At 33.0% G+C, this 25,508-nt stretch overlaps 1 protein-coding gene across 11 annotated transcripts in view; it reads left to right on the plus strand.

Annotated features, from left to right (window-relative positions):
• KIF21A (kinesin family member 21A) overlaps positions 1 to 25,508 on the plus strand; it is a 186,303-nt gene that overhangs the window by 155,034 nt on the left and 5,761 nt on the right. For 4 of the 11 annotated variants that reach the window (XM_019960793.2, XM_019960796.2, XM_019960797.2 and 1 more), the window contains 13 exons: positions 2,397 to 2,457; positions 2,915 to 2,969; positions 5,420 to 5,631; positions 7,913 to 8,020; positions 9,231 to 9,359; positions 11,518 to 11,556; positions 12,216 to 12,230; positions 15,995 to 16,131; positions 17,665 to 17,845; positions 19,635 to 19,799; positions 21,764 to 21,881; positions 23,305 to 23,475; positions 25,190 to 25,389. In XM_019960793.2, coding sequence (XP_019816352.2) covers positions 2,397 to 2,457; positions 2,915 to 2,969; positions 5,420 to 5,631; positions 7,913 to 8,020; positions 9,231 to 9,359; positions 11,518 to 11,556; positions 12,216 to 12,230; positions 15,995 to 16,131; positions 17,665 to 17,845; positions 19,635 to 19,799; positions 21,764 to 21,881; positions 23,305 to 23,475; positions 25,190 to 25,389 — 1,591 coding nt within the window. The remainder of the gene's footprint in view (positions 1 to 2,396; positions 2,458 to 2,914; positions 2,970 to 5,419; positions 5,632 to 7,912; positions 8,021 to 9,230; positions 9,360 to 11,517; positions 11,557 to 12,215; positions 12,231 to 15,994; positions 16,132 to 17,664; positions 17,846 to 19,634; positions 19,800 to 21,763; positions 21,882 to 23,304; positions 23,476 to 25,189; positions 25,390 to 25,508) is intronic. The other 7 variants (XM_019960799.2, XM_019960804.2, XM_019960802.2 and 4 more) reach the window with 5 other exon arrangements.

Here is a 25,508-nt window from a genome sequence, read left to right on the forward strand (position 1 = left end):
GGAAAGCAGGAATTCTCAGCATAAGCAATATTGTTTGCACAAATATTCTAGGTGTAATGAACTATATTAGTTAACTGGTGACTAGAGAAATTCTGAGAGCCAAGTTTCCAGATAACAAAGTCCAACTTTGCAAGAACGCCTTTCTAAGGATAGTAGTCTTGGGCTGCTATTGTTACCCAGTCCAGACTCCTTCTGATCGCTGCACAACAGACCATTTAACTAAGAGATGAGATGTTGAGGCAAGGAATATGACTTTATCAGAAATCTGGCTGACTGAGAAGATGGCAGACTAACTTCTCAAAATAATCATCTTATCAGGATCTGCATGCCAGGTTCTTTTATAGAACAGAAATGGGGAAAGGTGAGGAAATAAAGCAAAAAGACCATTAACCTTGCAAACATCACCTGGAATGGCCAGTCTTGGGGAGGGGATATGTCAATTTCTTGCTTTCTGTAGTCATCCATAGGTGGACAGGATCCTGAATAAAGGCGTTTTGGTTTAACATTCAAACAGAGGGGCAGGATTCCCTGAGGCAGGCCATTATGTATGGACAGTATACTTCTAGTGAAAAAAATCAACAGTAAGCAAAGGTTAAGGTAAAATAAACAGATCTAATGTGGAGTCATAATTGACTCTTCCCTGCAACACTATGTCAACTCTTCTCCATACGTATTTATATTAATATAAGACTTTAATAATAACTGTTTGGTTAGCTTCTAGTGACGTGAGATTATGCAACTATGTACTGATATGGATGACTTTAAGACATTTTGGAGTTTTAAATCTCACTGCTTTTAGTTTTAATGCTTAACAATGAGAAAAGAAGCTGACACTGGGCTGGAATTATATTCTTAAGAGTTGAAAGTAGAGCAGTGAGATGATGGCATATCCTGCTGCCCAGACGGATATAGTGCCACAGGCAAAGCTCAGGCCTGAAGTGGTGTGTGGTTTGGTGAACGTCTCGGTGAAGGGCTGTATCTTCTGGCTAGGTTAGTTATGCCAAACTGTAATCATCTCTGAATAAAGCATACATGCATATGCAGGAGCTAAGTAGTTTTTACTAAGCACTTACATGATGTTTGATATTCTACCTGGTTTCATCATTCCTTACAGGAAAATTACTAGTTAATCTTAGCCTGCTTTTATGTATGGGAAAATAAAGACTAGATTTGTCATTTCTTTCCATTTTCTGTGTTATTAACTAATTCAGTTACATTAGCACTCAATATCCTGTCTGTGAAGCACATCCCCCAGCCTCTAAGTATGGGCTTGAGATACATATTGCCCTCAAGACCACCATTTTCCTCATTTCAGAAAGTAAACTCCTTTTTTTGTGGGTCCTATTAGATGGGCTCCATTTTAGATAATGCTATCATTTATTACTGAATTTCTATCCAGTTGTCTGCTAAACAGTGCGGAAGAATGGGAGCATCTGAGAAAGGAATTAAGAATATGATTTATGAGCATAATACACCTGTATGATATAAAAGTAAAAGTTAAAGGAGAGTAATTCTACATATTTTAATTAACATATATTACTGAAAATATTGCCTTTAGTTTTGTGATGTGGCTTTATAATAAATTGTATAAGTTTTGGAAATTTGCACCTGTGTTAGGGGCTCACTGACATTTTAAATTATTTACTTTAAGTGGATGTTTTATTTACTGACTTCCTACTAGTTTTATATGTTTGCCTTTTTCTCTCTTTTCATCAGTGTGCTACTGTTCTGAAATAGCAGTGGTTTGTTTGTATTTATTTATAAAACTATTGCATGGAAACCTATAGTTTTAGTCTTTTATGTACATGTGAATGAGCTGCATGCTGATGTGTAACTTCTGAATACCTTCACACACACATACTCTCGTTCTACTTGAAAACAAAAATAAAAATAGAAGACAATCTATAAGTACATTGGAATACTAATAAAATACAACATATATGTTTACACTTATGTATTTTTTGATGTTGCCTCAGTAGATTAAAGGGAGCTTGTGCAGCATTTACTTTAATCTTTCATGTTTTACTCAATGGTTTTTCATACGTGGAATAAATGGATGGTGTGGGATAAATACATACTCTGTATTATTTATATTTAAATAATTACACATACTCAGATAAATACATGATCTCATTTCCATCCTGTGAACACTGTTCTTCTTTACTTTATCGTTCAACTCATGGTTTTCCTATCTTGAACACATTTTTCTCATCCTAGGACATATAATAAAAAGAGTTTCCTAGAAATTTTTTTTACTTTTCTATTTTGACTCAGTAACTGAAACCAAAGTGCCCATGTTGAAAGACCTCAGGCTGATGTTTATTATAGCATAGGCATTACAGTCATTCAAAGTGTGACATGGAGAATACTTACATTTTGGACCATTTTTTTTTTAGAAAATGTAGAGGACAGCACTGATGAGGATGTACCTTTACACAGTCCAGGATCAGAAGGAAGGTAGGAGAACCTTTAGAAACTTAATGAGTTGACTTCTGTAATATTTTTTTTTTATTTTATTTTAATTTTTAAACTTTATACAATTGTATTAGTTTCGCCAAACATCAAAATGAATCCATCACAGGCACACATGTTTTTTAATACTTTTATCTTGTTGAATCAATTAACATGAAACAAATAATTTTAGATTTTATGGCTAAGTGAAGAACAGTAGAAATAATAATATGGAAGCCAAACTAAGTAATGCTTAACCATCAAAAATTTTAAAATAAAATACTGAGATATTTAAGGAAGGAAAATGAACTATTTTGATTAGTTTATTTTTATTTTAAATATTGTCTTTCTGTGTTTTCCATAGGCTTATAAATTTTTTTCTATACTTAAACTCATTAGAGGTCATATAGTTTTCTATATTGTTTCCTTTTATTCATATGATTAATTATTTATTTGCACACAGCTCACTGTCTTCAGACCTTATGAAGCTTTGTGGTGAAGTGAAACCAAAAAGCAAGGTAAGAATAGAAAATACCAGGTAAACATTTTTTCTGATGTTCTTTATTATCACTATTAAATGCATAGGCCTTGGGCACAGGCAAAGATTTCGTATGATAGAAATTTAGTTCTTTATCATATTCTCCCTTGAAAAAAATTTATATTGACAAATTTCTCCTCTGTGGAATTGTTATTTACTGTTTTCTTGTACTTTTTCTGCTGGGTAAGATATGATTATGGAGAACAATGCTAAAATAATTTAGAATGACCGGAGATTTTTGAAATTTTAACATTCTAATACATTCCTAAGTTTCTTATTTATTTTAACATATCTTGAGATGGTTTGAATAGGCCAACTCTTAATCATCATATTGTATTAAAAATTGAGACTATAATGCATATTTGTAAAACTTAAAAAAAAAGTGTACATGCTATTACAGGTGTGAGAAACAACATGGTATATTTCAGATTGCATGTTGGTAGCATTTGTTACTAGATGAGTTAACTATCCATTTTAAGATGTTTGAAAACAAAGAATTCTTGCAGTGCTTAGTAAATATTTGTTGGATGAATAGATGAAATCAAGACCTGAAAGAATAGTACTGTACTAATGCACAGGATGGATATAAGGCCCACAGTGGTTAGCCAGGTAATATAGATAAATAATTTGGCTAGATATAAGATAATTAACAGGAATCATTATGATTAACTGAGGTGGACATGGCCCATCTAAAGCAAATAGGCATCACTAACTAATGCTTATTTTTGCCATCAAGGAATATGGGCCTAAGACTACCAGATCCTCAACTCTTTAAAGAGTAGCTTTAAATATGGATTTTAATGGAGAATTTCCTTCTCTTTAAAATACTGAGCTAGCCAATTGAAAAACATCTCCAGGCTTTGTGTATGGTCCTTGAACTACCAGTTTGGTGATATGTGGTTTGAGTTTGATTATTCTAAGTGACCAGAAATTACCCAATCTCAAAGAAAACATTCTAATATAGTTTGGATTGAGTCTTAACGTGGAGGAGAGAATCTCTTAAGGTAACTTGGTCTTTCAGGCCCTGTGAAATCCAGAGAGAGACGTGAAGTGGTAACCTGAAGGTCATCTCCTTAAAAAACCACTGTGATTAGGAATTCCATGAAAATGATTCAGTTGGCAATAGGGAAAACTGATACGGTGAAAAGCTTGCCTGCAGGGCTTCCTTTTTCCAAAAGTTTTCTGGTAATATCTATCACTCCTTTGGTACTGCATGGATGCCTAGTGTTAGTTGCTCAGTCATGTCTGACTCTTTGTGACCCCATGGACTATAGCCTTCCAGGCTTCTCTGTCCATGAAATTCTCCAGGCAAGAACACTGGAGTGAGTAACCATTTCCTTCTCCAGAGGATCTTCCTGACCCAGGGATCAAACCCCCGTCTCCTGCATTGCAGGCAGATTCTTTACTGTCTGAGCCACCAGGCAAGCCCATAGACACCTAAAGGATCTAATATTATTTATTTTTCACTCATTGAAGACATGAAATTGATTATATATCTTAAATAGACTTGTACCAGCACTACATTAAATGCAAGCCATATAAAGTTGAATAAAACAGGGTGTCTACCATTTAGAGGTTTATAATCTGGTAAACACTTTGACTATCTTTTAATATATTAGTGATAATAGCCAGCTCTAAGTATTAACAACAAGGTAGTCTCTTTGTTTTTTTAGGAATATGGAAGGGAGTGCTTAAATAAATAAAATAACCTTCACCTGCCTTACCATGCTGCTAAAAACATATGGACTGGTGTTGGATATCCATCAGGGAGATTAAACAGCCAGTTAGGGCATCAGGGGAGCAGGGTCATAAAAATGGAGAAACGGATTTAAAAATTGATATGTAAAATTTAAATTTATATTAAATAATTTTATATATTATACAATATATATTAAAATGTATATTAAATAAGTCATCTAAGCCTGGGAAAGATCAGAATTTAGTTGAATGCCACTGCAACTATCTTTCGGTTTAATTTATTTATTCCTTCTTTTTTTTTCTAAAATGATATATCAAGAAAGCTGGCCATTAGTATCAGGATAGCATAATAATAATGGAGGCAGATTGTCTGGTTTTGAATCTGACTTTGCCACTTACTAGCTGTTTGACTTTGGACTGTTAGCTATCCTGTACTTTAGTTCTCTCATTTTGTGAATTGGGATAATAGTATATACTAATAGAGTAAATTATTTAGAATTTCTGGCATACAATAAGTATAATACAAACATTGGCTATTATTATGACCTCTAAAGTTCTCAGCTGGCTGTATCTCTGGCTTGTCACTATCTTACATGTTGTGTCCGACACACTTGCTAGGAAAGACACGCTGAATGTTTTACCTATTTCAAACTAATATTAAATCTCTATTGCCTAATCATCTTCTCTGCAGAAGTTTGCATATGATTGCTTTTCCTTCCATTCTCTGACTAGGCCCGAAGGAGAACCACCACTCAAATGGAATTGCTGTATGCAGATAGCAGTGAACTAGCTTCAGACACTAGTACAGGAGATGCCTCCTTACCTGGCCCTCTTACACCTGTTGCAGAAGGGCAAGAGATTGGAATGAATACAGAGACAAGTACTTCTGCTAGGGAAAAAGAGCTCCCTCCCCCATCTGGCTTCCCTTCTAAGATAGGCAGCATGTAAGTCTGGCCCAGCTACACTAACTTCCTTTCTTTTGCCTTTTCTTTAAAAAAAAAAAAATATATATATATATATATGCATGTTACTAATTTCTTATTTCTATTTTTTAAAATATATGTAAATAAGATCTCTAGTTTTCCAAGTAATTTCTGTTAGGTGTTGTATCCCCTAATTTTTGCACATTCAAAATAATTTAAATGAGATGTTCTTTGTTGAATTGCTTTGTCTGATATTTAACTTTTAGAGTCTTAAAGATTATAATTTTTATAAAGGCTGAGTTATAAATTACAGGCAAAATTTATTTAGAAACACCTAAATTAAAGTTGTAACTATAAAACCACAATATATAAACAGAAGCTTTAAAAAACTCTTAAATTTGCTCTTAATTATGTTAAACCCTAGTTCTAAGAGCCTGGTCAGGATAATAAACCTTGGCTGAAACTCTTGAAGAAAAGTACAAATACCAGTTAAAAACAACACATTTTGAAGCTTCCTAATTCTTTGCCTTGAAGTACATTGCATGTCTGGGATGAGTGTACACACAAAGTGTAAATACTGTATTATTAAAGATGTGAAGGAGGGACTGTTTCCTCTCTTCTCTATGATAATCTTAACAAAAAACATTCAAGACAAATCTTATTTAGAAATTTTTCATTATTATCTTGAGAACAAAGATTTCCCTACACAGGCCAGCATGTGTTTGTCTTTTCTTAAAGTTATATCAATCGTTCACTTGGTAAAGATTTTTAATGCCTTATTTCAAACTAATTCTCACGTATGATCTTGCAAATGATCTATTGGATGAGTGCATCACTGCATTGAGAAATATTGCCAAAAAGTGTTACACATTATATGACTCTAAATAATAAAATATAACAAACTCCCCACCCCAACCTGAATATCTGTTTCCCATAACTTTCTTCATCCTATGAAGATATTTTCATTTCTTCCATTCAGTAAGCCCATCTGCTATCTTTAGTTCCAAAATTAATGATGACAGAGCTATCCTGCATGTGCTTGAGGTGACTTATGTAATTAATAATTGGATTTGCTATTAGAGATTGCTAACCAGTATAGCTTATGGCTTCAGTGCTTTTTTGATAACAGTAGAAAAAATGCTTTCGGTGAAGGTAGTGATATAGAGCTGAGAACAGATTTTAGAGACTCCTATGTGTTCAGCATTTAGTCTATCAGATGAATAGAGACTTTTGGAACTTCAAGACTAAATCTATGACCTGGATTCCAGAATGCAGGTAATACCTCCTTGTTGCCTTTTTTTTCCCCCCCGTTTTAAAAATGTATCATTCATGACAGGTTGTAGAAAATATCTTTAGACACTGTCTCTTCACATGATTTATTATCAAGTTAACATAAATTAAGATGCTTATATAGTTCTATACAAATTCAACAGTTGGTCATATGCTTGGTACAGTGATTCTTATAACTCATTAGTACATGACTTCCATTGCATGAAGTAAAATGATTTACTCAAGTGGGCCTTATGATTTAAATAATACAGAACTTCTAAAATATGTTTTCCTCTAATTAAAAAAATCAGGCACATAAAGTTTAATTATATTTAGTTTTCACTTTCAAATAGGAATCATTGTAAGCCCATTCTAGTGATCCCACTTGTTAATTCCTTAGTGGTTTTTTTTTTTTTTTCTCTTTTCTTACTAATGTAACTAGTCAAAGATAGCAAAAGTTCATTTTTTCACTTAAAATTCATTACCACTATGCACAGAAATCCTGGTCTTAAATTATTAATTACATGGCCACTACTCAACTACTAGTTAACTAAAATAATTGTGGGTTCTTTGTGATTACCTGTAGTATTCTTTTGTGAGTGTGTAAATATTAATTCATTAAATCTCATTGTTTCTCATACTCTGATATTCTAATATTTTTGTTCTTGCAAAACTGTAAAGACAATTTTCCCTCAACTGAAGCAATTCTAATCAAACTTATACACATGTTTTTAAACACTTGTATTTAAAGTAAAAAATATTATTTTAGCTATTTGGCAATATAGCATTGATGTTTACATTCAAAGATAATGGTTGTGTATATTTGACAAGATTACAAATTTAAAAATTAAAATATACAGCTGTCAAGATCCCATTAATTAAAAATAATTTGTGATATTTTCCTCTCCTAGTTCTGTTTCATTTCCAAATAATCTTTCTCAAATTCCAGGTGTTAATCTACTGAAAATTGAATATCTGCCAAAATTATGTATATGTATTTAAAATTAGATAATTGAAGAATCTTCTCTCTCAGTTCCAGGCAGTCATCCATGTCAGAAAAAAAGCTACCAGAGCCTTCCCCTGTAACAAGGAGAAAGGCATATGAGAAAGCAGAAAAATCAAAGGCAAAGGAACAAAAACAGTAAGCTATTCATGCTCTTTATCTAGTAGATTGTGTGAAATGTCTGATGCCCTTAGATGCTAAGGGACAATGGTGAAATTATTTTCCATATTCAGGCTTACTCTGGGATTGTGACTTGGTCTTATAGAAAATTTTGAAATTAATTTTGACTGTTATTTGATAAAACTGACATTGATTTCACCTCTTAAAAGTGATTAACAAAAATCTAGTATTAGAAGATATGTGCCATTGTCCGTTTTATTTCTGTTCTTTTATGTTTAAATTGATAACCTCAATTTTTTTTGTTAAACTATTTTAATAGCTATTTGTATGTTTTGTAAGGGTTAGCTTACTTAACAGTACACAATATAATCTGATGATCCACTTACCTGGGCATTTGTAAATCACAATAACACAACAGACGGAAAGTTTGAAATGGGTTAGAACCACTGTCACTTTTCTACTCTATGGCATAGTGAGAGCTCCCTTAGGCCACCTCAGGAGCTACATATGGCAGGTAGATCCCTGACATGGTCTTGAGTAGGAATATCAATGCGAATCTATATTTAAGTACTGGTAAAGCAAATTTCTTTAACATAAAACTAATTATAAAAAGAAGCTTTCATATATTTTCTGTACCTGCGAAGATGATCTTACACTTCCTCCTCCCTTGTACCAAGATGCGCACTCTCTACTTTGACCACTGGTTTAGCTGACTTGAATATCATGGCAATTACTCTTCTAATTAACCTTCTTCCTGTATTTAGAGATGAAATTTACCTGTTTCTACAGAATTGAATGTCATAATTATAAGCAGGAGGTAGGGGATAGGACAAATATGTAATTTAAAAATAAATGAATAAATCAGCTAAATAGATAAATTCTTCTTAAACTCTCAGGGTCTGTTTCCCCATCTGTAAAGTGAACAACTTGGTCTCAACTCTCAAATAGTATAATTTTAAATTTGGTTTGCTTTATTTATACTGACTTAGATTTTAGCAGACATTTTCTTTAGTGCCATCTTGTGGCCAATGTGACAAAATTCAGTGGAAAAAAATTTCAATGAAATTGTTTGGAGTACATTTTATCTTATATAAAAGGAAGAGAGGATGAAAGGAAGGAATTCTATAATGAAAAGCTTTTTTTAAAAATAAAAGCATGTTTCTTATAACATTTCTAACAAATTAAAGCCAATTAAAGCCACCTATGTAATGTTCTTTTTTTCTTGTAGCTCAGATTCTGGAACCTCAGAGGCTAGTCTTTCACCTCCTCCTTCCCCACCAAGCCGGCCCCGTAATGAGCTGAATGTTTTTAATCGTCTTACTGTTTCTCAGGGAAACACATCAGTTCAGCAGGATAAGTAAGTCATTAAGTAAAAGAGCCCCAATTATTCGTTATAATATTCTGAACCTTTCAATACAGTCTGTAGAAAACATTTAGCTTCTCTGTGTGGGAGATGGAGTCTGACTTGTAAACTCTTCCCATATTTCATGTATTTTTCCAATGGAAAATGAACCATACAGACAAAATTAGAGAAATGTATTTTCCTGCTGAACATTATTCCCTGCTATGGATTTGCATTGCTGTACTTCCACACTTATCTTGCCTTTTTTTTTTTTTTTGCAAGTAAATTAGAATTGAAAATCTTTGAGATCACTTGAAGTTTAAATTTCTTGGGATTCTTCAGCTTTATTGAGCCCATAAAAGCCTCTAACCCAGATAGTCTGCACTGAAAAGAGGCAAATTATTTTACTTTTGGTGCATGTATCATCTTCTAAAACCATTGTCATATATGTATGGGTAAAAGAGTACTTTGATGGGTGGACAACATAGAACTCTGGGTTGTTGGGGAAGAGAAGTTGGAGAGGGATGGAAAATATAATTTTCATTAAATTTGAAGTGAAAAAATATTCCCACACTGAGCCAGAATCTCTTTTGCAAGAATTTCCTACTAACAGTGTTGCCATAAGGTATTTATTAACTGACTTCTCTGCTTTGAGTTTGAATGATAACACTGTGGATAATATACATACTTGATATTCAGTATCCCACACCAGTTCTTTGTTTTTTATGCTATAATCTCCCTGTATATATAAGTTTCTGAAATTTATAAGGTATTGTTTAAGATCCATCTGGCATGTTTAGGTCATGCTAAATGGCTCTATGTACATAGGCACATCATCATTTTGAAAGATTGTTTAATCTACTTAATTTATAGATACACTTTTTATTAGATTTTAATATAGTTTTAGCAGTAGATACAGACATGTCCTTTAAAATGATCTAGATAGGTTTTCTAAAAAAATATTTAAAAGAGAACATTGTTAAATCCTCTTATTTAGTTGAGAAAGAGTAGAACATAAAATTGAAAAAAAAAAAAAAAAAAGAATGTCTTTAGGAAGTCCATTTTCACAAACAATATGAAGAATTACTAAATTTTGTCTCCCTTGCATTCACAGTCATAAAATTTTTGTGTCAGTCTTTTGATAATCTTGACAATCTAATCATAGTTCCATATTTTCTGAAATTGTTTATGAGCTACCAATCATTTGACTCTGTTGTCATCTCTATAAAGTAAAATTTAGAATAACTGACTACACTTTCAAAATCTCACCTAACTTTTGAATCACTTTCTTTGGGCTCCTTTTTGAGACTAGCATATTTTACCGAATAGAATTAGGTCCTACACATTGTTTCTGATTACATAATATGCCAGTATTATGTAATCACTTTATCACCATTCTTCCCAAGTATTAGAATGACCAAAAAGTTTGTTTGGGAATTTTTCATAAGACATTATGGGAAAGCCCAAATCAACTTGGTGGTCAACCCAAGATATTATATAATAATACAAGCTAAAGAGGTTTTCATAGTAACTAGACTTATTGTCAGTCCTGGAGGTTTCAGATTAAGGCTGATGAGAGTAGCTCATCTATTTTTAAATTCCAGTAAAACCTCCTAACTATTACTAAGGGACGGCCTAGTCAGAAGAACTCCATGTTTTTGAGATGAATTAAAATCCAAGGTTATTAAATTTTGAATGATTTGCTTTCCATGTATACATATGGTATATTTGTGCAACTTCTGCATGAAGAGTTTAAATATAAAGAAATTATCAAGAGGAATAAAATTCATTAATGACTACTGAGACAGAAAAATGTTTCTAGTACTAGTCAAATTAGAGTCTTGAGGTGATGTATTTCACTAGCTTGATGCTGTTCCTCTTCAGGGCCTGTGTTTCAGAAAGTGAGAGTAGATTAGATTCTGTGGATCAGTAATAGAAAGTTTCCCACCCCCCACCGCCCAAAATTTTGGAAGAAAACATAAGCACAAAATTTTAACTACTTTGGCTATCAATGAATTTGCTGACATTCTGCGCAAATAGAAAAGGAATGCACTATAAAGGAAATGTTTGCTGTATTTCTGTTATTCATAGTACTGAATCCGTTCAGTCTCAGTGTCTTTACCTGTTGACATCTGTTTTCTTTTTCCTCATAATTCTAACTCTTTCACTGTAGGTCTGATGAAAGTGATTCCTCTCTGTCGGAGGTACACAGGTACTTTCTATCTTTCCTACGTTCTGGCATTTCATTGATGTTCTAAAATGCCTTCCAAGAAACTTTAAACAAGTCTCATTTTTGTTGCACTCATAACTTGTAAGCCATATAAATGCACTAATATTTTTAAACATTAATTTTAATATGCTTTTGTGAAGTCATAGCTTTCAAGGTAATGGCAAACTTTTTTAATATAATAGTACAAAAACTTGTGCCATTTGTATTCTGCCTATAATCTAAAACTTTTATTTAAAAGAAATTAAGTTTTATGAAAATTAATGTCAAGGTTTGCTCTTCATCAGGCATTTTTTCCACCTCAAAGTGTAGGAAGTGAATAAGGTATTTTTTTCATGTTGATTTATTGATTTTAAATAAAACTTTATGGCAGGCTCTGTGATTTTAAAACAAAAGGTATGCTAGGGGAAAAAAGTATACTGTGGTACATAAAATATTGAAAGAAAAGAATTTTTAAAACATAATATTTTAAGCATTTTAGATGCTGTTTTTAAAATAATGTTGCATTTTTTCATGTTATGGATTTTTTGGACCCTTAATTTCTCTTTTTTTCCTTTCATTTCCTATTCTTACTAATCAATTTGTCTCCTTCTTTCTCTTTGCACTACTTTCCCATGTTTCATGACCATTTTCCTGATCATCAGTAGATCCTCCAGAAGGTAGGCAGGGGAAGGGAGAGGAAATTAATATCATTCACAGTATTACAAAACTTTACTGGTTTTTCATGGACCAAAAAGCATTTTTTTCCCTTTCATATCAGATCTGTTGTATAAGTTTGCAATATTAAAGTTGAGTTATATATTTCATAATGTAAATAGATTTTTAATAGATAAAGAAATACCTTTGACTTATGTTTCCAATTTCTGTATTTTTTCTATTAATATTATCTTTTGAATCAGGTAATGGCTATAAAAATTAACCCCAATATTCTGAATATATGAGAGTATTTTTCAGTATATAATGAATATAATATTATATTTAATGTTGAAATTATTTTCTTCAGAAGTCTGAATGAATAAAATACATAAGAATGAAAAAGAGACATCTTGTTCTCTAAGGCATGCCATACATAAGTTATTGAAAGCAGATATTTACCTCTGTAATTTTACAACCTTTCATATGGCAGAATTGTGTTGAACGTTATGTCATCAAGGGAACATTAGTAGATTCTTACGATAAAGACAGTAATTTGAAGGAAGGAACTCTTAGGAGTCATAGTGTTAAATAACCAAGGGTACTGTTTTAACTTTTTTCTTAGGATGATTTGTGTCATTTAATCTGCATTTGTGCAGATCAAAGCAGCTCTAAGCTTGTTAAAATGAATTCTTTTATTTATAATCAGCTTGTTAAAATATACATACATATATATGTAGTGTTTTGGAAGTAAGTATTATAGCAATAGACTATGCATTAGATCATAACTTTTCAACATCTGAAGCAGCAGTTAAAATTTGATGGCTTCAGTTCATAACTATAAACTCCACATAATAGGATTTCAAATTGGCAATTTTAGACTTTTGAGGAGGTTTTGCTACCATTTCTATTTCAATCTGTTAAATTTTTAGATAACCCAAAATTACTGAGCATTAATTTCAAGGATCTCAAATTAATGTGTATATACAAATAATACTTTGGATTTTGTAGTTATTCATCCATGTGATGGATGATCCATGTGATCCATCCATGTTCCTGGTCTTATTTCTGCTGATGAGAAACTCCCTTTACTTTTTGAAATCATTATAACTAAATCCTAAAAATAAATATTTCTTAATCCTGATCCTAATTTATTACCTCTTTAAATTTTTGTTCATTGGTCTGTCATCAGCCCTCTTGAGCTATACTAGCATTAATCCAGTACATCTATTTTGCATGCATATGACAGCTCTTTAAATATTTAGTACTTTTGTATGGTCTCTCCAATGAAGGTTCTTTTATCAGCTCAATAGATTTAATCTGTTTCTAATGTGGTATAGTCTGCAGATCCTTCTTTTTGCTTCTACTGTTCTGGAAAATCTCCAGGTTTTCAAAGCTCTTTTTAAAATGTGGCCTCTAGAATTCTACTTCATTCTAGATGTAGCCTTGGCAGAGTATAGTAGTTCTATTGCTTTCTTTCTCCTGAAATATTTATTTATATTTCAGAAGTTATAGTGTTAGAGGAATCATACATTGTTGATCCATTGGTCTTGTATTCAATAAACAAATTTCTTTAGCTTTTAAAATCTAATTAAGCCCCTTTCCTATTTGGAGCATTCTGTTCTATCTTCAACTTAAATTTTATGTTTAAATTTTATCCAGTGAATATTTTAGTGCTAAGTACATACTTAAACAGATTTGGGGAATAATTTTCTAGACAATATAGCTCTTTAATATGTCAATTTAGGAAGCATGCCATATCTGTCTTCAGTTCAGTGGAAAGACTGACTAGATATTGAAGACCTTTTTCCAGATTGAGAGGAACGTTGATTCTAGGGGTACTTTTCCGCCACTGATGGAACTACCTTACTACAACAATTTCAAACTCACCCACCATGTATGTAGGGATATTATTTGAAAAGCTTTTTGTATGGACTTTATTGAGTCAATATACATTATGAATATGGTATTACCCTAGTTTGCTGCCTATTAATTTTACAAAAAAACTCCCCATGAGATGTTATCGCTTACTCATGAGCAGTTAGGTGTTTGTAATTTTTGTAATTATTTATTTAATAGTTCCCTCTATGAAACTAAACAAGTTTTACCCATTTGTAATTTCTGAAATCCACTTTTTTTTTTCCCCTTTCTGGAATATGGGATCTACACATTTTATCCCCTTTATTGATTCTCTTAGCATACCAACAAAGATTTTGCCTCCACAATGGTATATACTTTCAAAATCTTGTGATATAATAATTTAAAAATAGAAATACTTGAACTCATTGAATGTCCATTGTGAGTTCTAACTTATGTTGGGCTCACATTTCTTCTGAATTATTTCTGTCCCTGGCATCTTAAAGGTTGTTCTCATTCATCAAGAATGTGGATACAGACAGCTTTATCTCTGAATCTGTCCTAATATTAAGCCATCTCTCTTATATAATGGACACACGTGCATGTGTGCTAAGTCACTTCAGTCATGTCCGACTCTTTTTGACCTTATGGACTGTAGCCTTCCAGGCTCCTCTGTCCGTGGGATTATCCAGGCAAGAATACTGGAGTGGGTTGTCATGCCCTCCTCTAGAGGATCTTCCTGACCCAAGGGTTGAACTCGCATCTCTCATATATCCTGCATTGGCAGGTTCTTTACTGCTGATGCCTCCTGGGAAGCCCATAAAATGCACATATTTCAGCATAACTTTTCTTCCTGCTCTGAGCAAAGATATGTCTAACTTATATATATATATTTTTTTTTTCTTAATTCACTCTCATTTTTAGTCTTCCCAATACAATTACTTCAATTCAGATTCTGTCTTAAACTCCTTTAGGATAGGGACAGTGTTTGGATAAACTTTACATTTCCACAGTTCATAATCCAGTGGCATAAAGCAGAAATTCAAAAAATATTAAACTTAGGAGAAAGATCCAAAGAGCATCACTATTCTATTAATATTTTATGCTTTTTAAAAAAATCTTCTTTGAGATTGTTAGAATTTTTAAAGCTTTTGTTATTTTTGAGCCATTCTCCCTTTAGATTTCAATTTATGCAATCATTCTTGTATTTCTTTAAATTTGTTTGAAATCTGCTTTCTTAGTATTTTAGGTAGTATGTATTATACCATCTTTAAAATGTCTTTTTTTGACATAGAATTCCAGTCTGATAGTTACATCTTCCAGTTTTCCATCATTAATACTTCTTATTTTTCATAATTTACTATATTTGAATAGCTCCCAATATTACTTCATTAAACTTTGAGGAGATAAAATTGTTAGTGAGAAAATTCAAATGTATTGTTGACTTTGCTTTTTGCAGAATACAGCTGCTAGAAGATTCCTAAATAGTTGATGCACTTCATCACTACTATTATAATTTCACACTTTGTCCCTTTGCTTTAAATAAAGACAAGGAGCAATCTGGTTTTTCAGTTCAATTCAGTTGTTCAGTCATGTCCGACTCTGGTTTTTATGTAGTACCAATTATTTAGAACAACTTCTTAAAGTCAGAGAAATAAAAAAAAAAAATCCAGGTTCAAGGCACAATACTGGATGCTTGGGGCTAGTGCACTGGGACGACCCAGAGGGATGGTATGGGGAGGGAGGAGGGAGGAGGGTTCAGGATGGGGAGCACATGTATACCTGTGATGGATTCATTTTGATATTTGGCAAAACTAATACAATTATGTAAAGTTTAAAAATAAAATAAAATTAAAACAACAACAACAACAACAACAAAATAGTTTCATGATATAGCTACTGAAAAAAATCTTATTTTTCCCCCCCACCTCAGGGGCATAATCAACCCGTTTCCAGCTTCAAAAGGAATCAGAACTTCTCCACTTCAGTGTATTCATATAGCTGAAGGGCATACAAAAGCTGTGCTCTGTGTGGATTCTACTGATGATCTTCTTTTCACTGGATCAAAAGGTGCTAATAGTTGTGTCATATGAATATTTAGCAGATCTTTTTAATGATTACGTTTTAACAGGTTTTGAAACATTTCAAGCTGCTTAAGACTCATAAGAATCTGAAGATGATATTGTTCAACTGCTAAATTATATAAAATATAAAATCATTACATAGTTGAGAAAAAAAATACAATCTCTGTTGATGTTATGTGAATAGAATGGTGAAGAAATACATTCCGATTTGGTAATTGAGCACCTAATGCATGCAAAGCCCTGAGCTTAGTAACGCAGGCTATATAAAAATCCATAAAAGGCCATTACAGTGTGTGGTAAAAGAATAAGATGGGTAGCAACCACCATTTCTTGAGCATTTAATAAGTGTCTGAAACTATACTAGCCACTGTGCAAATTTTATCTCATTTAATTCTCACAACAATGCCAAAGTTGCATCCTCATATTACAGATCAAGAAGCTGAAGATTCCAAGAATTAAATGATTTTTCCACATAAGTTTAGCTAGTAAGTGGAAGAGCCAGGATTAGAAACCTAGGTCTGTGCATCACCAAACCTGCAGTTGCAGGCAACTAGAAATTAACTATAAATGATTTAAAGAGTTATACATGAATATTTGGGGTTTCAGAAGAGAAAGAGATTATGCTAAAATTGTGAAAAATAAGGAAGGCTTTGATGAGGAGGCACTTAGGGTGAACTTTACTGGATTGTTTGGATATTGGCAAATAAAAATTGGCAACCAAGATTAGAGAGCAGTGTAAGCAGAGACATGGAGGTAGATGGTTTTGGAAACAAAATCCGTTTGGCTTGAAAAGTAGAATATATGTAGAAGTGGTGGATAATGAGGCTGAAAAGATGAGAAGGAAGCATGTGCAGGAATTTGGAAAGCTGGTTAAAGCCTTTTAGCATTTAAGGATATTACAAGATAAAGGGAAGAATCCTGCCAGCACTTGTAATTAATAGCAAGCAGTTCCCCAATTAAAAAAAAAAATTGCTCTGTAAAAGTATAATTTTCTAATAACTCAAATTTATTTCTCCGGGATAATTAGATGCTTATGTCAGAAACTCAAAGTCTTGAATAGAATAGTTTAGTGATCATGTGTATGATTATGTTAATGACGTCAATTAGTGACCTCTGGAAAAGAAATGTGTATGTAGTTCTGCATGTGGAGTGTTGTGAGAAGGTAAGAGAGTATCAAAACAAAATATTTTGAAGAGGCTGATTTGGAATGGCCATTTTAAATTCAGGGGCAGTTTGAAATAAGACTATCAATATGTCTATTTTAAAATTTTGTATAATTATTCTTTAATACCACTTGATGCATACACCAGATATCCTAGCTTTCATCTAATCCTTATACCTACTTTGCCCTTGAACCTGCTGCAAAATGTCAAGGATAGAATTAGGATGCTATTGCAAGTTAATTAAATAATTACCATTTTCTTATCTCATTTTTTCTCATAGGAGAGAAATTGTTATTGCTAAGAGAATCTAATTTAGTTCTTATCGACAATATTTCCTCTTTTTTATTTGCTTTTAGATCGTACTTGTAAAGTATGGAATCTGGTGACTGGGCAGGAGATAATGTCACTGGGAGGTCATCCCAACAATGTAGTATCTGTAAAATATTGTAATTATACAAGTTTGGTCTTCACTGTGTCAACATCTTATATTAAGGTGTGGGATATCAGAGATTCAGCAAAGTGTGTTCGAACGCTAACGTAAGTAACTTAGAGACAAATAGCATAAGGGGCAAATAGTTCCTGTTTATAAAATATAAGAAAAGATAGGTCTATATATGCATTTTTGTTTATTTATACCTGTCCGCTTGCAAAGAATATTAAAATGTTTACAATAAGAATGTATATAACATAAGGTGAAAAAATATTGAGAAAATAAAATACAGTAGTTTAATATTAAACAGAAAAGGAGAAGGAAAAGTCATATTTAATCTGTGACTCAATACACATTTCATGTTTCCTTCCTCCCCAAAACTAAGGAGTTGAATTTTCAGTATTACTTGATGTAGTGAAATGATTTACATTACTTTTTTCAAATGAATGCCACTCCTTGGAAAATGGCTGAAATCACCATTATAGACCATTAAGAAGTACTTGCAAAATTCTGTTAGCATCTATTGAATAACTGAATAATTGAGGAGTGTTTATCTTAAGACTTACTCTGCTTTGATGTTAGCCTGTGTTTCATAATTGTAGATTGGACAATTGGAGAATGAATTTGTTTTCTGCATCTGTTATTATATATGTCTTTAAAATGTACAGCAAATAATGATTCTTTTTCCCATAAGATTAATGAACTGTTTCACATAATTAAAATTTTAATTAAAAAATGAATTCTATCGGTTTAAATAAGAGAAAGGAACATAAGGATGGTTAATTTTTACTAATTTGTAGAGTGAAGATTATTAACACTTAAGTGCTATTTTATATGTTGAGACTACTAAGTATTTACTATGCTGAATACAGGTCTCTTGAGGGAAATTTTATAGGGAAAAACACTATCTTAGAAATTTGCCAATCCAGTTGACTCATTAAAATCATTTGAAAATGTTGATTGTAACTTGATTTTTTAGAAGTTAGCTAATAAAATGATTCAAAATTGAAAAATATATTTGCTATTTAGAATTTAGCTGAGGAAATAAATCATGTTGAAGTCTTTTCCACATAGTAAACAGCCCATATATGATTGGGTTAAAGTATACAAAAACTTTTACTCAAAGGGTCATATCTTATATATGAAAGAAATATTGGTTTCTTCCTCAGTGGACTTCTGCAAGCTGCAGGAAAATGAATTAACTTTGTGGCACTGTATCATTTGTTGAGCCTGGTGGGCTACAGTCTGTGGGGTCACAGAGTTGGACACAACTGAGTGACTGAGCACATGCACACATCATTTGTTGAGTTTTGTTATCTTTGTCATCTAGTCTTTTCTGAATCATATTTAAGTCATTTCTAATAGGGCCCAGAGCCTGGATACCCAGGTGGCTTTGTGGTTAAGAGTCTGTCTTTCAGTGCAGGAGATGCAGGAGACTTGGGTTCAATCCCTGGGTTGGGAAGATCCCCTGGAGTAGGAAATGGCAACCCACTCCAATATTCTTGCCTGGAAAATTCCATGGATAGAGGAACCTGGCGGGCTACCGTCCATAGGGTAGCAAAGAGTCGGACATGACTGAGCATGACACAGTGACTAATAGAGCCCCAAACTCCTAGTGTTATAACTTGCAAAGTAAGAGTTTTAAGCCGTGTCATCTTATTTTCTGCATTCATTTTTTTCCATTTATCTGTCAATGAAGATAAAGGAAAGGTGGCACAAAGGTGGCGCTTTCATCTACTAGTGCCACCTATGTGCGTGTGAAGTGCTGTGCTAGGTGTAGTGCACACAGTGACCAGAGAACACGGATGTTGCCTACAGCATTTCCTGGGAACTTAAGGAATTCTATGACTAACTCTTGTCCAGAATTGTGACTTATTTTGTTTTGTCTCTGTTAAGGTCTTCAGGTCTGGTTACTGTTGGAGATGCTTGTTCTGCAAGTACTAGCCGAACAGTTGCTATTCCTTCTGGGGAAAACCAGATCAATCAAATTTCGCTGAACCCAACTGGGACTTTCCTCTATGCAGCCTCTGGAAATGCTGTCAGAATGTGGGATCTTAAAAGGTAGAATTTTAAAGAAAACGTACTTCCTGTATATGGCAAATGCAATTTTCACACATTAATATTACTGCCGGTGCAATCTAATTTGTATAAAGAAGTTAATATAAAATCCTAGATTTTTCTGTTTGATTCAGCATCCCTAAATGTCTCGTCTATCCTCATTAGCACACTCAAAATTTTTCTTTCTTTTAATCTCCATTGCTGGGGAAAAAAGTATATGAAAGAAAATAGACTTTATTAATATTTGTCAATAAGTTGTATTGTTTACTAGGAAAAGAACAAGATTCTCATGCTAGTTGCATCAGTACCTTTGAAAGAATTATTTTTTTGTAACATCACTTATACATCTTATATTTCAAAATTTTCAATTTATAAACCTTATAAATTTGATCATAAATCTTCACAGGATTTTTATGAATATAAAATTATACATCTATATATGATGAAGTATTAAGAAGATGAAGTGAGTAAAAAGAGAATACCATGCATTACATCTTTGATTTGATTTTTATTTGCCATGAAGTAGGAGATTTCATCCTTCATTTGAGTGTTTATTTTAGAATCTTTTCTAGTTCATAAAATGTTGGCAGCAAGGGAATATTTATTTATTAGTTAACAAATATTTATTCAGCATCAACTGTGGCAGGCTTTATACCAACACTATGGTAGGTACTGGAGATATAGAATGCACAAGACAAATTTGATGTCCACCTTCTTAGAACTCATCTTGTAATGGAGAATAAAGGCCACTAAATAGGCAATTACAAGATCCTTAGTAAAGTTGGTAATTCAGGTAATAATCCCATTTAGAAGGGTTTTGTCAGTGGTAAATCAAAGGGACATTTATTTTAGGAATTTGAGGGTAACTATTTATTACTTGTAACATTTTAATGGTTGGCTGAAAAAGTATAATAAGCATAATTTATAGATAAATAAATGAGAAGAGAAAGAAGAAACAGTCATGAGGACCGTTTTAGAAATAAAAAGTAGAAAATTGAAAACAGTGCTTGTTTAAGAAAATTTGGAATGTGATAAGAACAAGGTTTATTCTTAAAGATATTAAACTTGAGTTGTATTCAGAGTGCCATGGAGGAAGATACTCAGCATCATGACATGAGGCAGAAAAGATACCAGCTTCTAAAAATTTTTACACTTTCTGGTCTGCTGAAAAGTTAGATCCTTTGAAACTTGCTTGATTTTAGTAACATAATTAAATACAGATTCATTTTAACAAATTAACTATAAAAAAAAGCTACAAGAAATAGTAATATTCTAGAAGCCAGATATATCTCTGTATTCCAGCAGCTTGATTTGAGGTAGGATTATGAAACAAAGGTTCATTGCCACCTCCTGACAATGGATATCACAGGTTTTTCTACGTCATGTATATTCCTGGCCATTTTCATATCTTTGTAATAATTGATGAAATGGACTATATTTTCTGATGTACACATATGCACAAATATGTGTGCATATGTGTATGTGTATAATACATGTGTACATATGGATGTACATATATGTGTATATATGAAAATATATGTGAGTGTAATAAAATAATCTTACTTTCTCCAAATTGTTATTTTCTAATTATATCAATGACATAGTTGTTTTAGTCAAATTTAAAATTGACCCTAATAAATCAATCGTATGTCTATAACATGTTGAGACATTTAACAGATTAAGGTTTATCTGGACTTAGGTTGGAGTTAAAATTAGCCCTAGGCAAGTTTTTGGACTTTTGAGGCTTTTTTTACTATCTGAATGACATCAGTTACTTTGGAATAACTTATTTAGGATTCCTAAACTTCCATCAGAGAATCAATTAGTTTGGCTATTTTTTGACTCTTAATTTGAGGAGCGTTTCATAGAGATGGAGTTAAATCAAAAAAGAACAGTTTTAGCAAACACTTAGCCTCAGCATACTAAGAAATATTTTCAAACAAAATTATTTTTCTTTCTTTTTAAAGGTTTCAATCCACAGGAAAGTTAACAGGACATCTAGGCCCTGTTATGTGTCTTACTGTAGACCGGATTTCTAATGGACAAGATCTAATCATCACTGGCTCCAAGGATCATTACATCAAAGTGTGTATAATAAGGCTATTGAATTATATTCTCCTATTAAATGATAAGTTTGAAGTTTTCAGATGTACATAGGATGCTTTTCTCTTAATCAGTCCTTTTTTCTCATTTCTAGACTTTACTTTTTCTTCCTGATCTTTTCCTCACTCAGTTCCTGATTTTGTTGTCTTATTAAAAATGTATTCTCACTTTTTCATAGAGGATATGTTGGGAGGGATTTTAAAGACTTTTTTTACCTCAGTCATCCAACTAATGCTTAAATCTCGTTGTCACCATCTTTTATACTGAGCATGTTATGGTCTTCATGTTTGTTTTATGCCAGTAGCAGATAAGATGAGGAGAGATGAAAAGTTTGATTCTGGAGATGTTAAATTTGAAATACTAGTAGAGGACCTCTTCATGTAAGCCAATATGCCATTTGAAAGGCAAGTACAAAGTCCATGATAAGTTATGAGTAGACACATATGTTTCAGAACCATTCAAATAGAAGCAGATGTTTAAGGAGTAGTTGACATGGCCAAAGGAGAGAGGTTGATATGACTCAGCCTTGGGGAATCCTGTAAGGACCAACAGGAACAAAAAGAAAATATAGTAATAAAGAGAGACAGAAAGAGTGTAAGTAATCTTTTTTTAGAAACTTTTGTTACGAGATGAGAAGTGGGTTAATGACTTGAAAATAGAATGGTTAATGCAAGAGGATTTTGTATTGGTAGACTTGAGCATGTTGATATGGTTAGAAAATGGGCTTAATGGAGAGGGAAAGTGTGAAGAGTGAAGTAGTGATTGGTGAATCAGATCAAAAAAGAATCAGATCAGATCAAAGATGTGAACCTTGAGAAAAAGTAAGTACACTTTAGTATCTTGGAAAGAAGGGAAGGATAAGAGAATGCTTGAGAATAAAAGGAAACTTTTGTAACTGTGAGGGGAAGAGGTGGTCCAGAAAGTCTATTTTTGGTTATACTAGACTTTTTAGGAACTCACAAGTTCAGTAGTTAAGAGAAATGAGGGCAACTGAAGGGAGTGAAATTGAATAGCAGCTTTGGAGAATTTGTGATGACCACCAAGATTGCAGAGCTGCCTGGTTGTGTTTAAATAACAACCATATCATTTATTTGAGTTTCAACTGGATTGTTATATGTAACATTTTTATTATTTAACATATCATTTGTACACTTACACATGAAAAAATTGGTTGTCTTTCTTAAGAGCTTACAAACATGTAAGCATGTGACATGTGAAAATGAGGGCTCAGGTTCATCCTGAGTCACTCAAAGGAAGTCATTTTTATTAATATTTTTGTTAGTAAAATATTTATAACAAGTCACATTCAGTTAATATACATGTGTATGTGTTTCTATGAATGAATACCTAAGGTGCTTATTTGTAAGTTAAAGAGGATGACTACTTTCATTTTGCTTTTATTTAGATGTTTGATGTAACTGAAGGGGCTCTTGGAACTGTGACTCCCACCCACAATTTTGAGCCCCCTCATTATGATGGCATTGAAGCATTAACCATACATGGGGATAACCTATTTAGTGGGTCCAGAGATAATGGAATCAAGAAATGGGATTTAGCTCAAAAAGATCTTCTACAGGTAATTCAAAACCTTTTCATGGGATGGAGTGGGTACTTCAAAGTCATCAGTATTCTAATAAGAACACAAAGAGTCTCTATGTAGATTTTCATCATTTAGTGATGGTATCAATCAGGGCTTTCTCTTAAAAAGTGTTTCATTATCACCTACCAGAGTTACTAATTATGAAAACGGCAACATTAGACATTTAATGATATCTCGTAGATAAGAGAAGAATAGACTCTGATAAGAATTGGATGCTCTGGGATTACCCTGTGCATGTGTTTACTAAATACAGGCTTGGAGTGAAGAAGTCAGTTTCTCATTTTGTTTTGTTTTTATGTACACATATTCCAAGAGCTTCCCTGGTGGCTCAGATGGTCAAGAATCTGCCTGCAATGCAGGAGATCCAAGTTTGATCCCTGGGTTGTGAAGATCCCCTGGAGAAGGGAATGGCAACCCACACCAGTATTCTTGCCTGAAGAATTCCATGGATGGAGGAGCCTGGTGGGCTACTGTCCATGGGATTGCAAAGAGTCAGACATGACTGAGCAACTAATAATTTCAATACTTTCACACATATTCCACAGAGTACCAAGTTTTGCTAAGGTCAAAGCATTCTAAATAATTCTTCATTTCATTTTCATACATCCAAGAATGGTGGTTCTCTCATTTCCTATAGAATGATAGTTGGGTTGAAGTGTTTTGTCAGTATAATTAAATATCAGTAGCTTTTCCCAATTCCCAGAGGAATTGTTCTCAATTTCAGGCTTTTTCTTATACATGTATGAGTGTGTATGTAGGTATTGCAATTGCTCACACTTTCCTGCTTACAATTAGATGAAAAAAAAAAATGAATAAGTAGCATGACTGTTAATAGAAAAAACTGGCAACAGGCACATATATTGCACTCAAAAGCTTTTCTTTTATAGATATACATTCTAGGATGTCTTTTATATTATATATATGAATATATATATGAATAAAACGTGGTCATATAGTCCGAGCTTATAATTATTGTTTGTTGTTGTTGTTGTGCTAAGTTGTGTCTGACTCTTTTGCGACCCTGTGGACTAAAGCCTGCCAGGCTTCTCTGTCCATGGGATTTCCCAGGCAAGAATACTGGAGTGGGTTGCCATTTCCTTCTCCAGGGGGTCTCCCTAACCCAGGAATCAAACCTGAGTCTCCTGGATTGGCATATGGATTCTTTACCACTGAGCTACCAGGGAAGCCCATATACACATTGTGAAACATGTAGGTTAGCTCCAGCCGTCTTCAAAAAGCTTTAGGCCTCTATGTTCTCTTCCAAAATCTAAGGCAGTGATTTTAGGAGACAGTCCCTATAGTCTACATACCAGGTGTAGTTTTCAAACTTGTTGTGTGAGATACATTTTCTAGAAAGGTGAGATATTTACTCCTTTGACGAGGAAGTGATGTTTGAAAAATTCAGTATACTTTCCATGTATTTTACAGTCTATAGATTTTTTAACATTGTAGGCCTTTAATACTGATAACACTGATGACAACTAGTGAATTAAATTGAGGAGCAAATTACAGATTTATCTGTTTAACTCATTAAGAGTTACTTAATAGAAAATAATTTTTATGGTTTCCAGACCAATTCAGTGTTCCAAAATTTGAATTTGTCAATAAAAACTTTGGTAACTTATTTTGGTGTGAAAATGTCAGTTTGAAAGGCTTCCCTTAAGCTGCTAATTTTTCTTTTTTCTTTCAGCAAGTTCCAAATGCACATAAGGATTGGGTCTGTGCCCTGGAAGTGGTACCAGGCCACCCAGTTTTGCTCAGTGGCTGCAGAGGGGGCATTTTGAAACTCTGGAACATAGATACCTTTGTGCCAGTTGGAGAGATGAAGGGTCATGAGAGTCCTATCAATGCCATATGTGTTAATTCCACCCACATTTTTACTGCAGCTGAGTAAGTTTTTCCTATTGGTTACTTGTGTTCAGATTTAATAAATACTATAGGTTGTAAATATTTGGAAATGTAGAACATATGAAATCTTTCTTTTATTACAGCTATTCCAGTGTCTATTT

Source organism: Bos indicus, chromosome 5, assembly GCF_029378745.1.
Source record: "Bos indicus isolate NIAB-ARS_2022 breed Sahiwal x Tharparkar chromosome 5, NIAB-ARS_B.indTharparkar_mat_pri_1.0, whole genome shotgun sequence".
Classification (NCBI taxonomy): Eukaryota; Metazoa; Chordata; class Mammalia; order Artiodactyla; family Bovidae; genus Bos; species Bos indicus.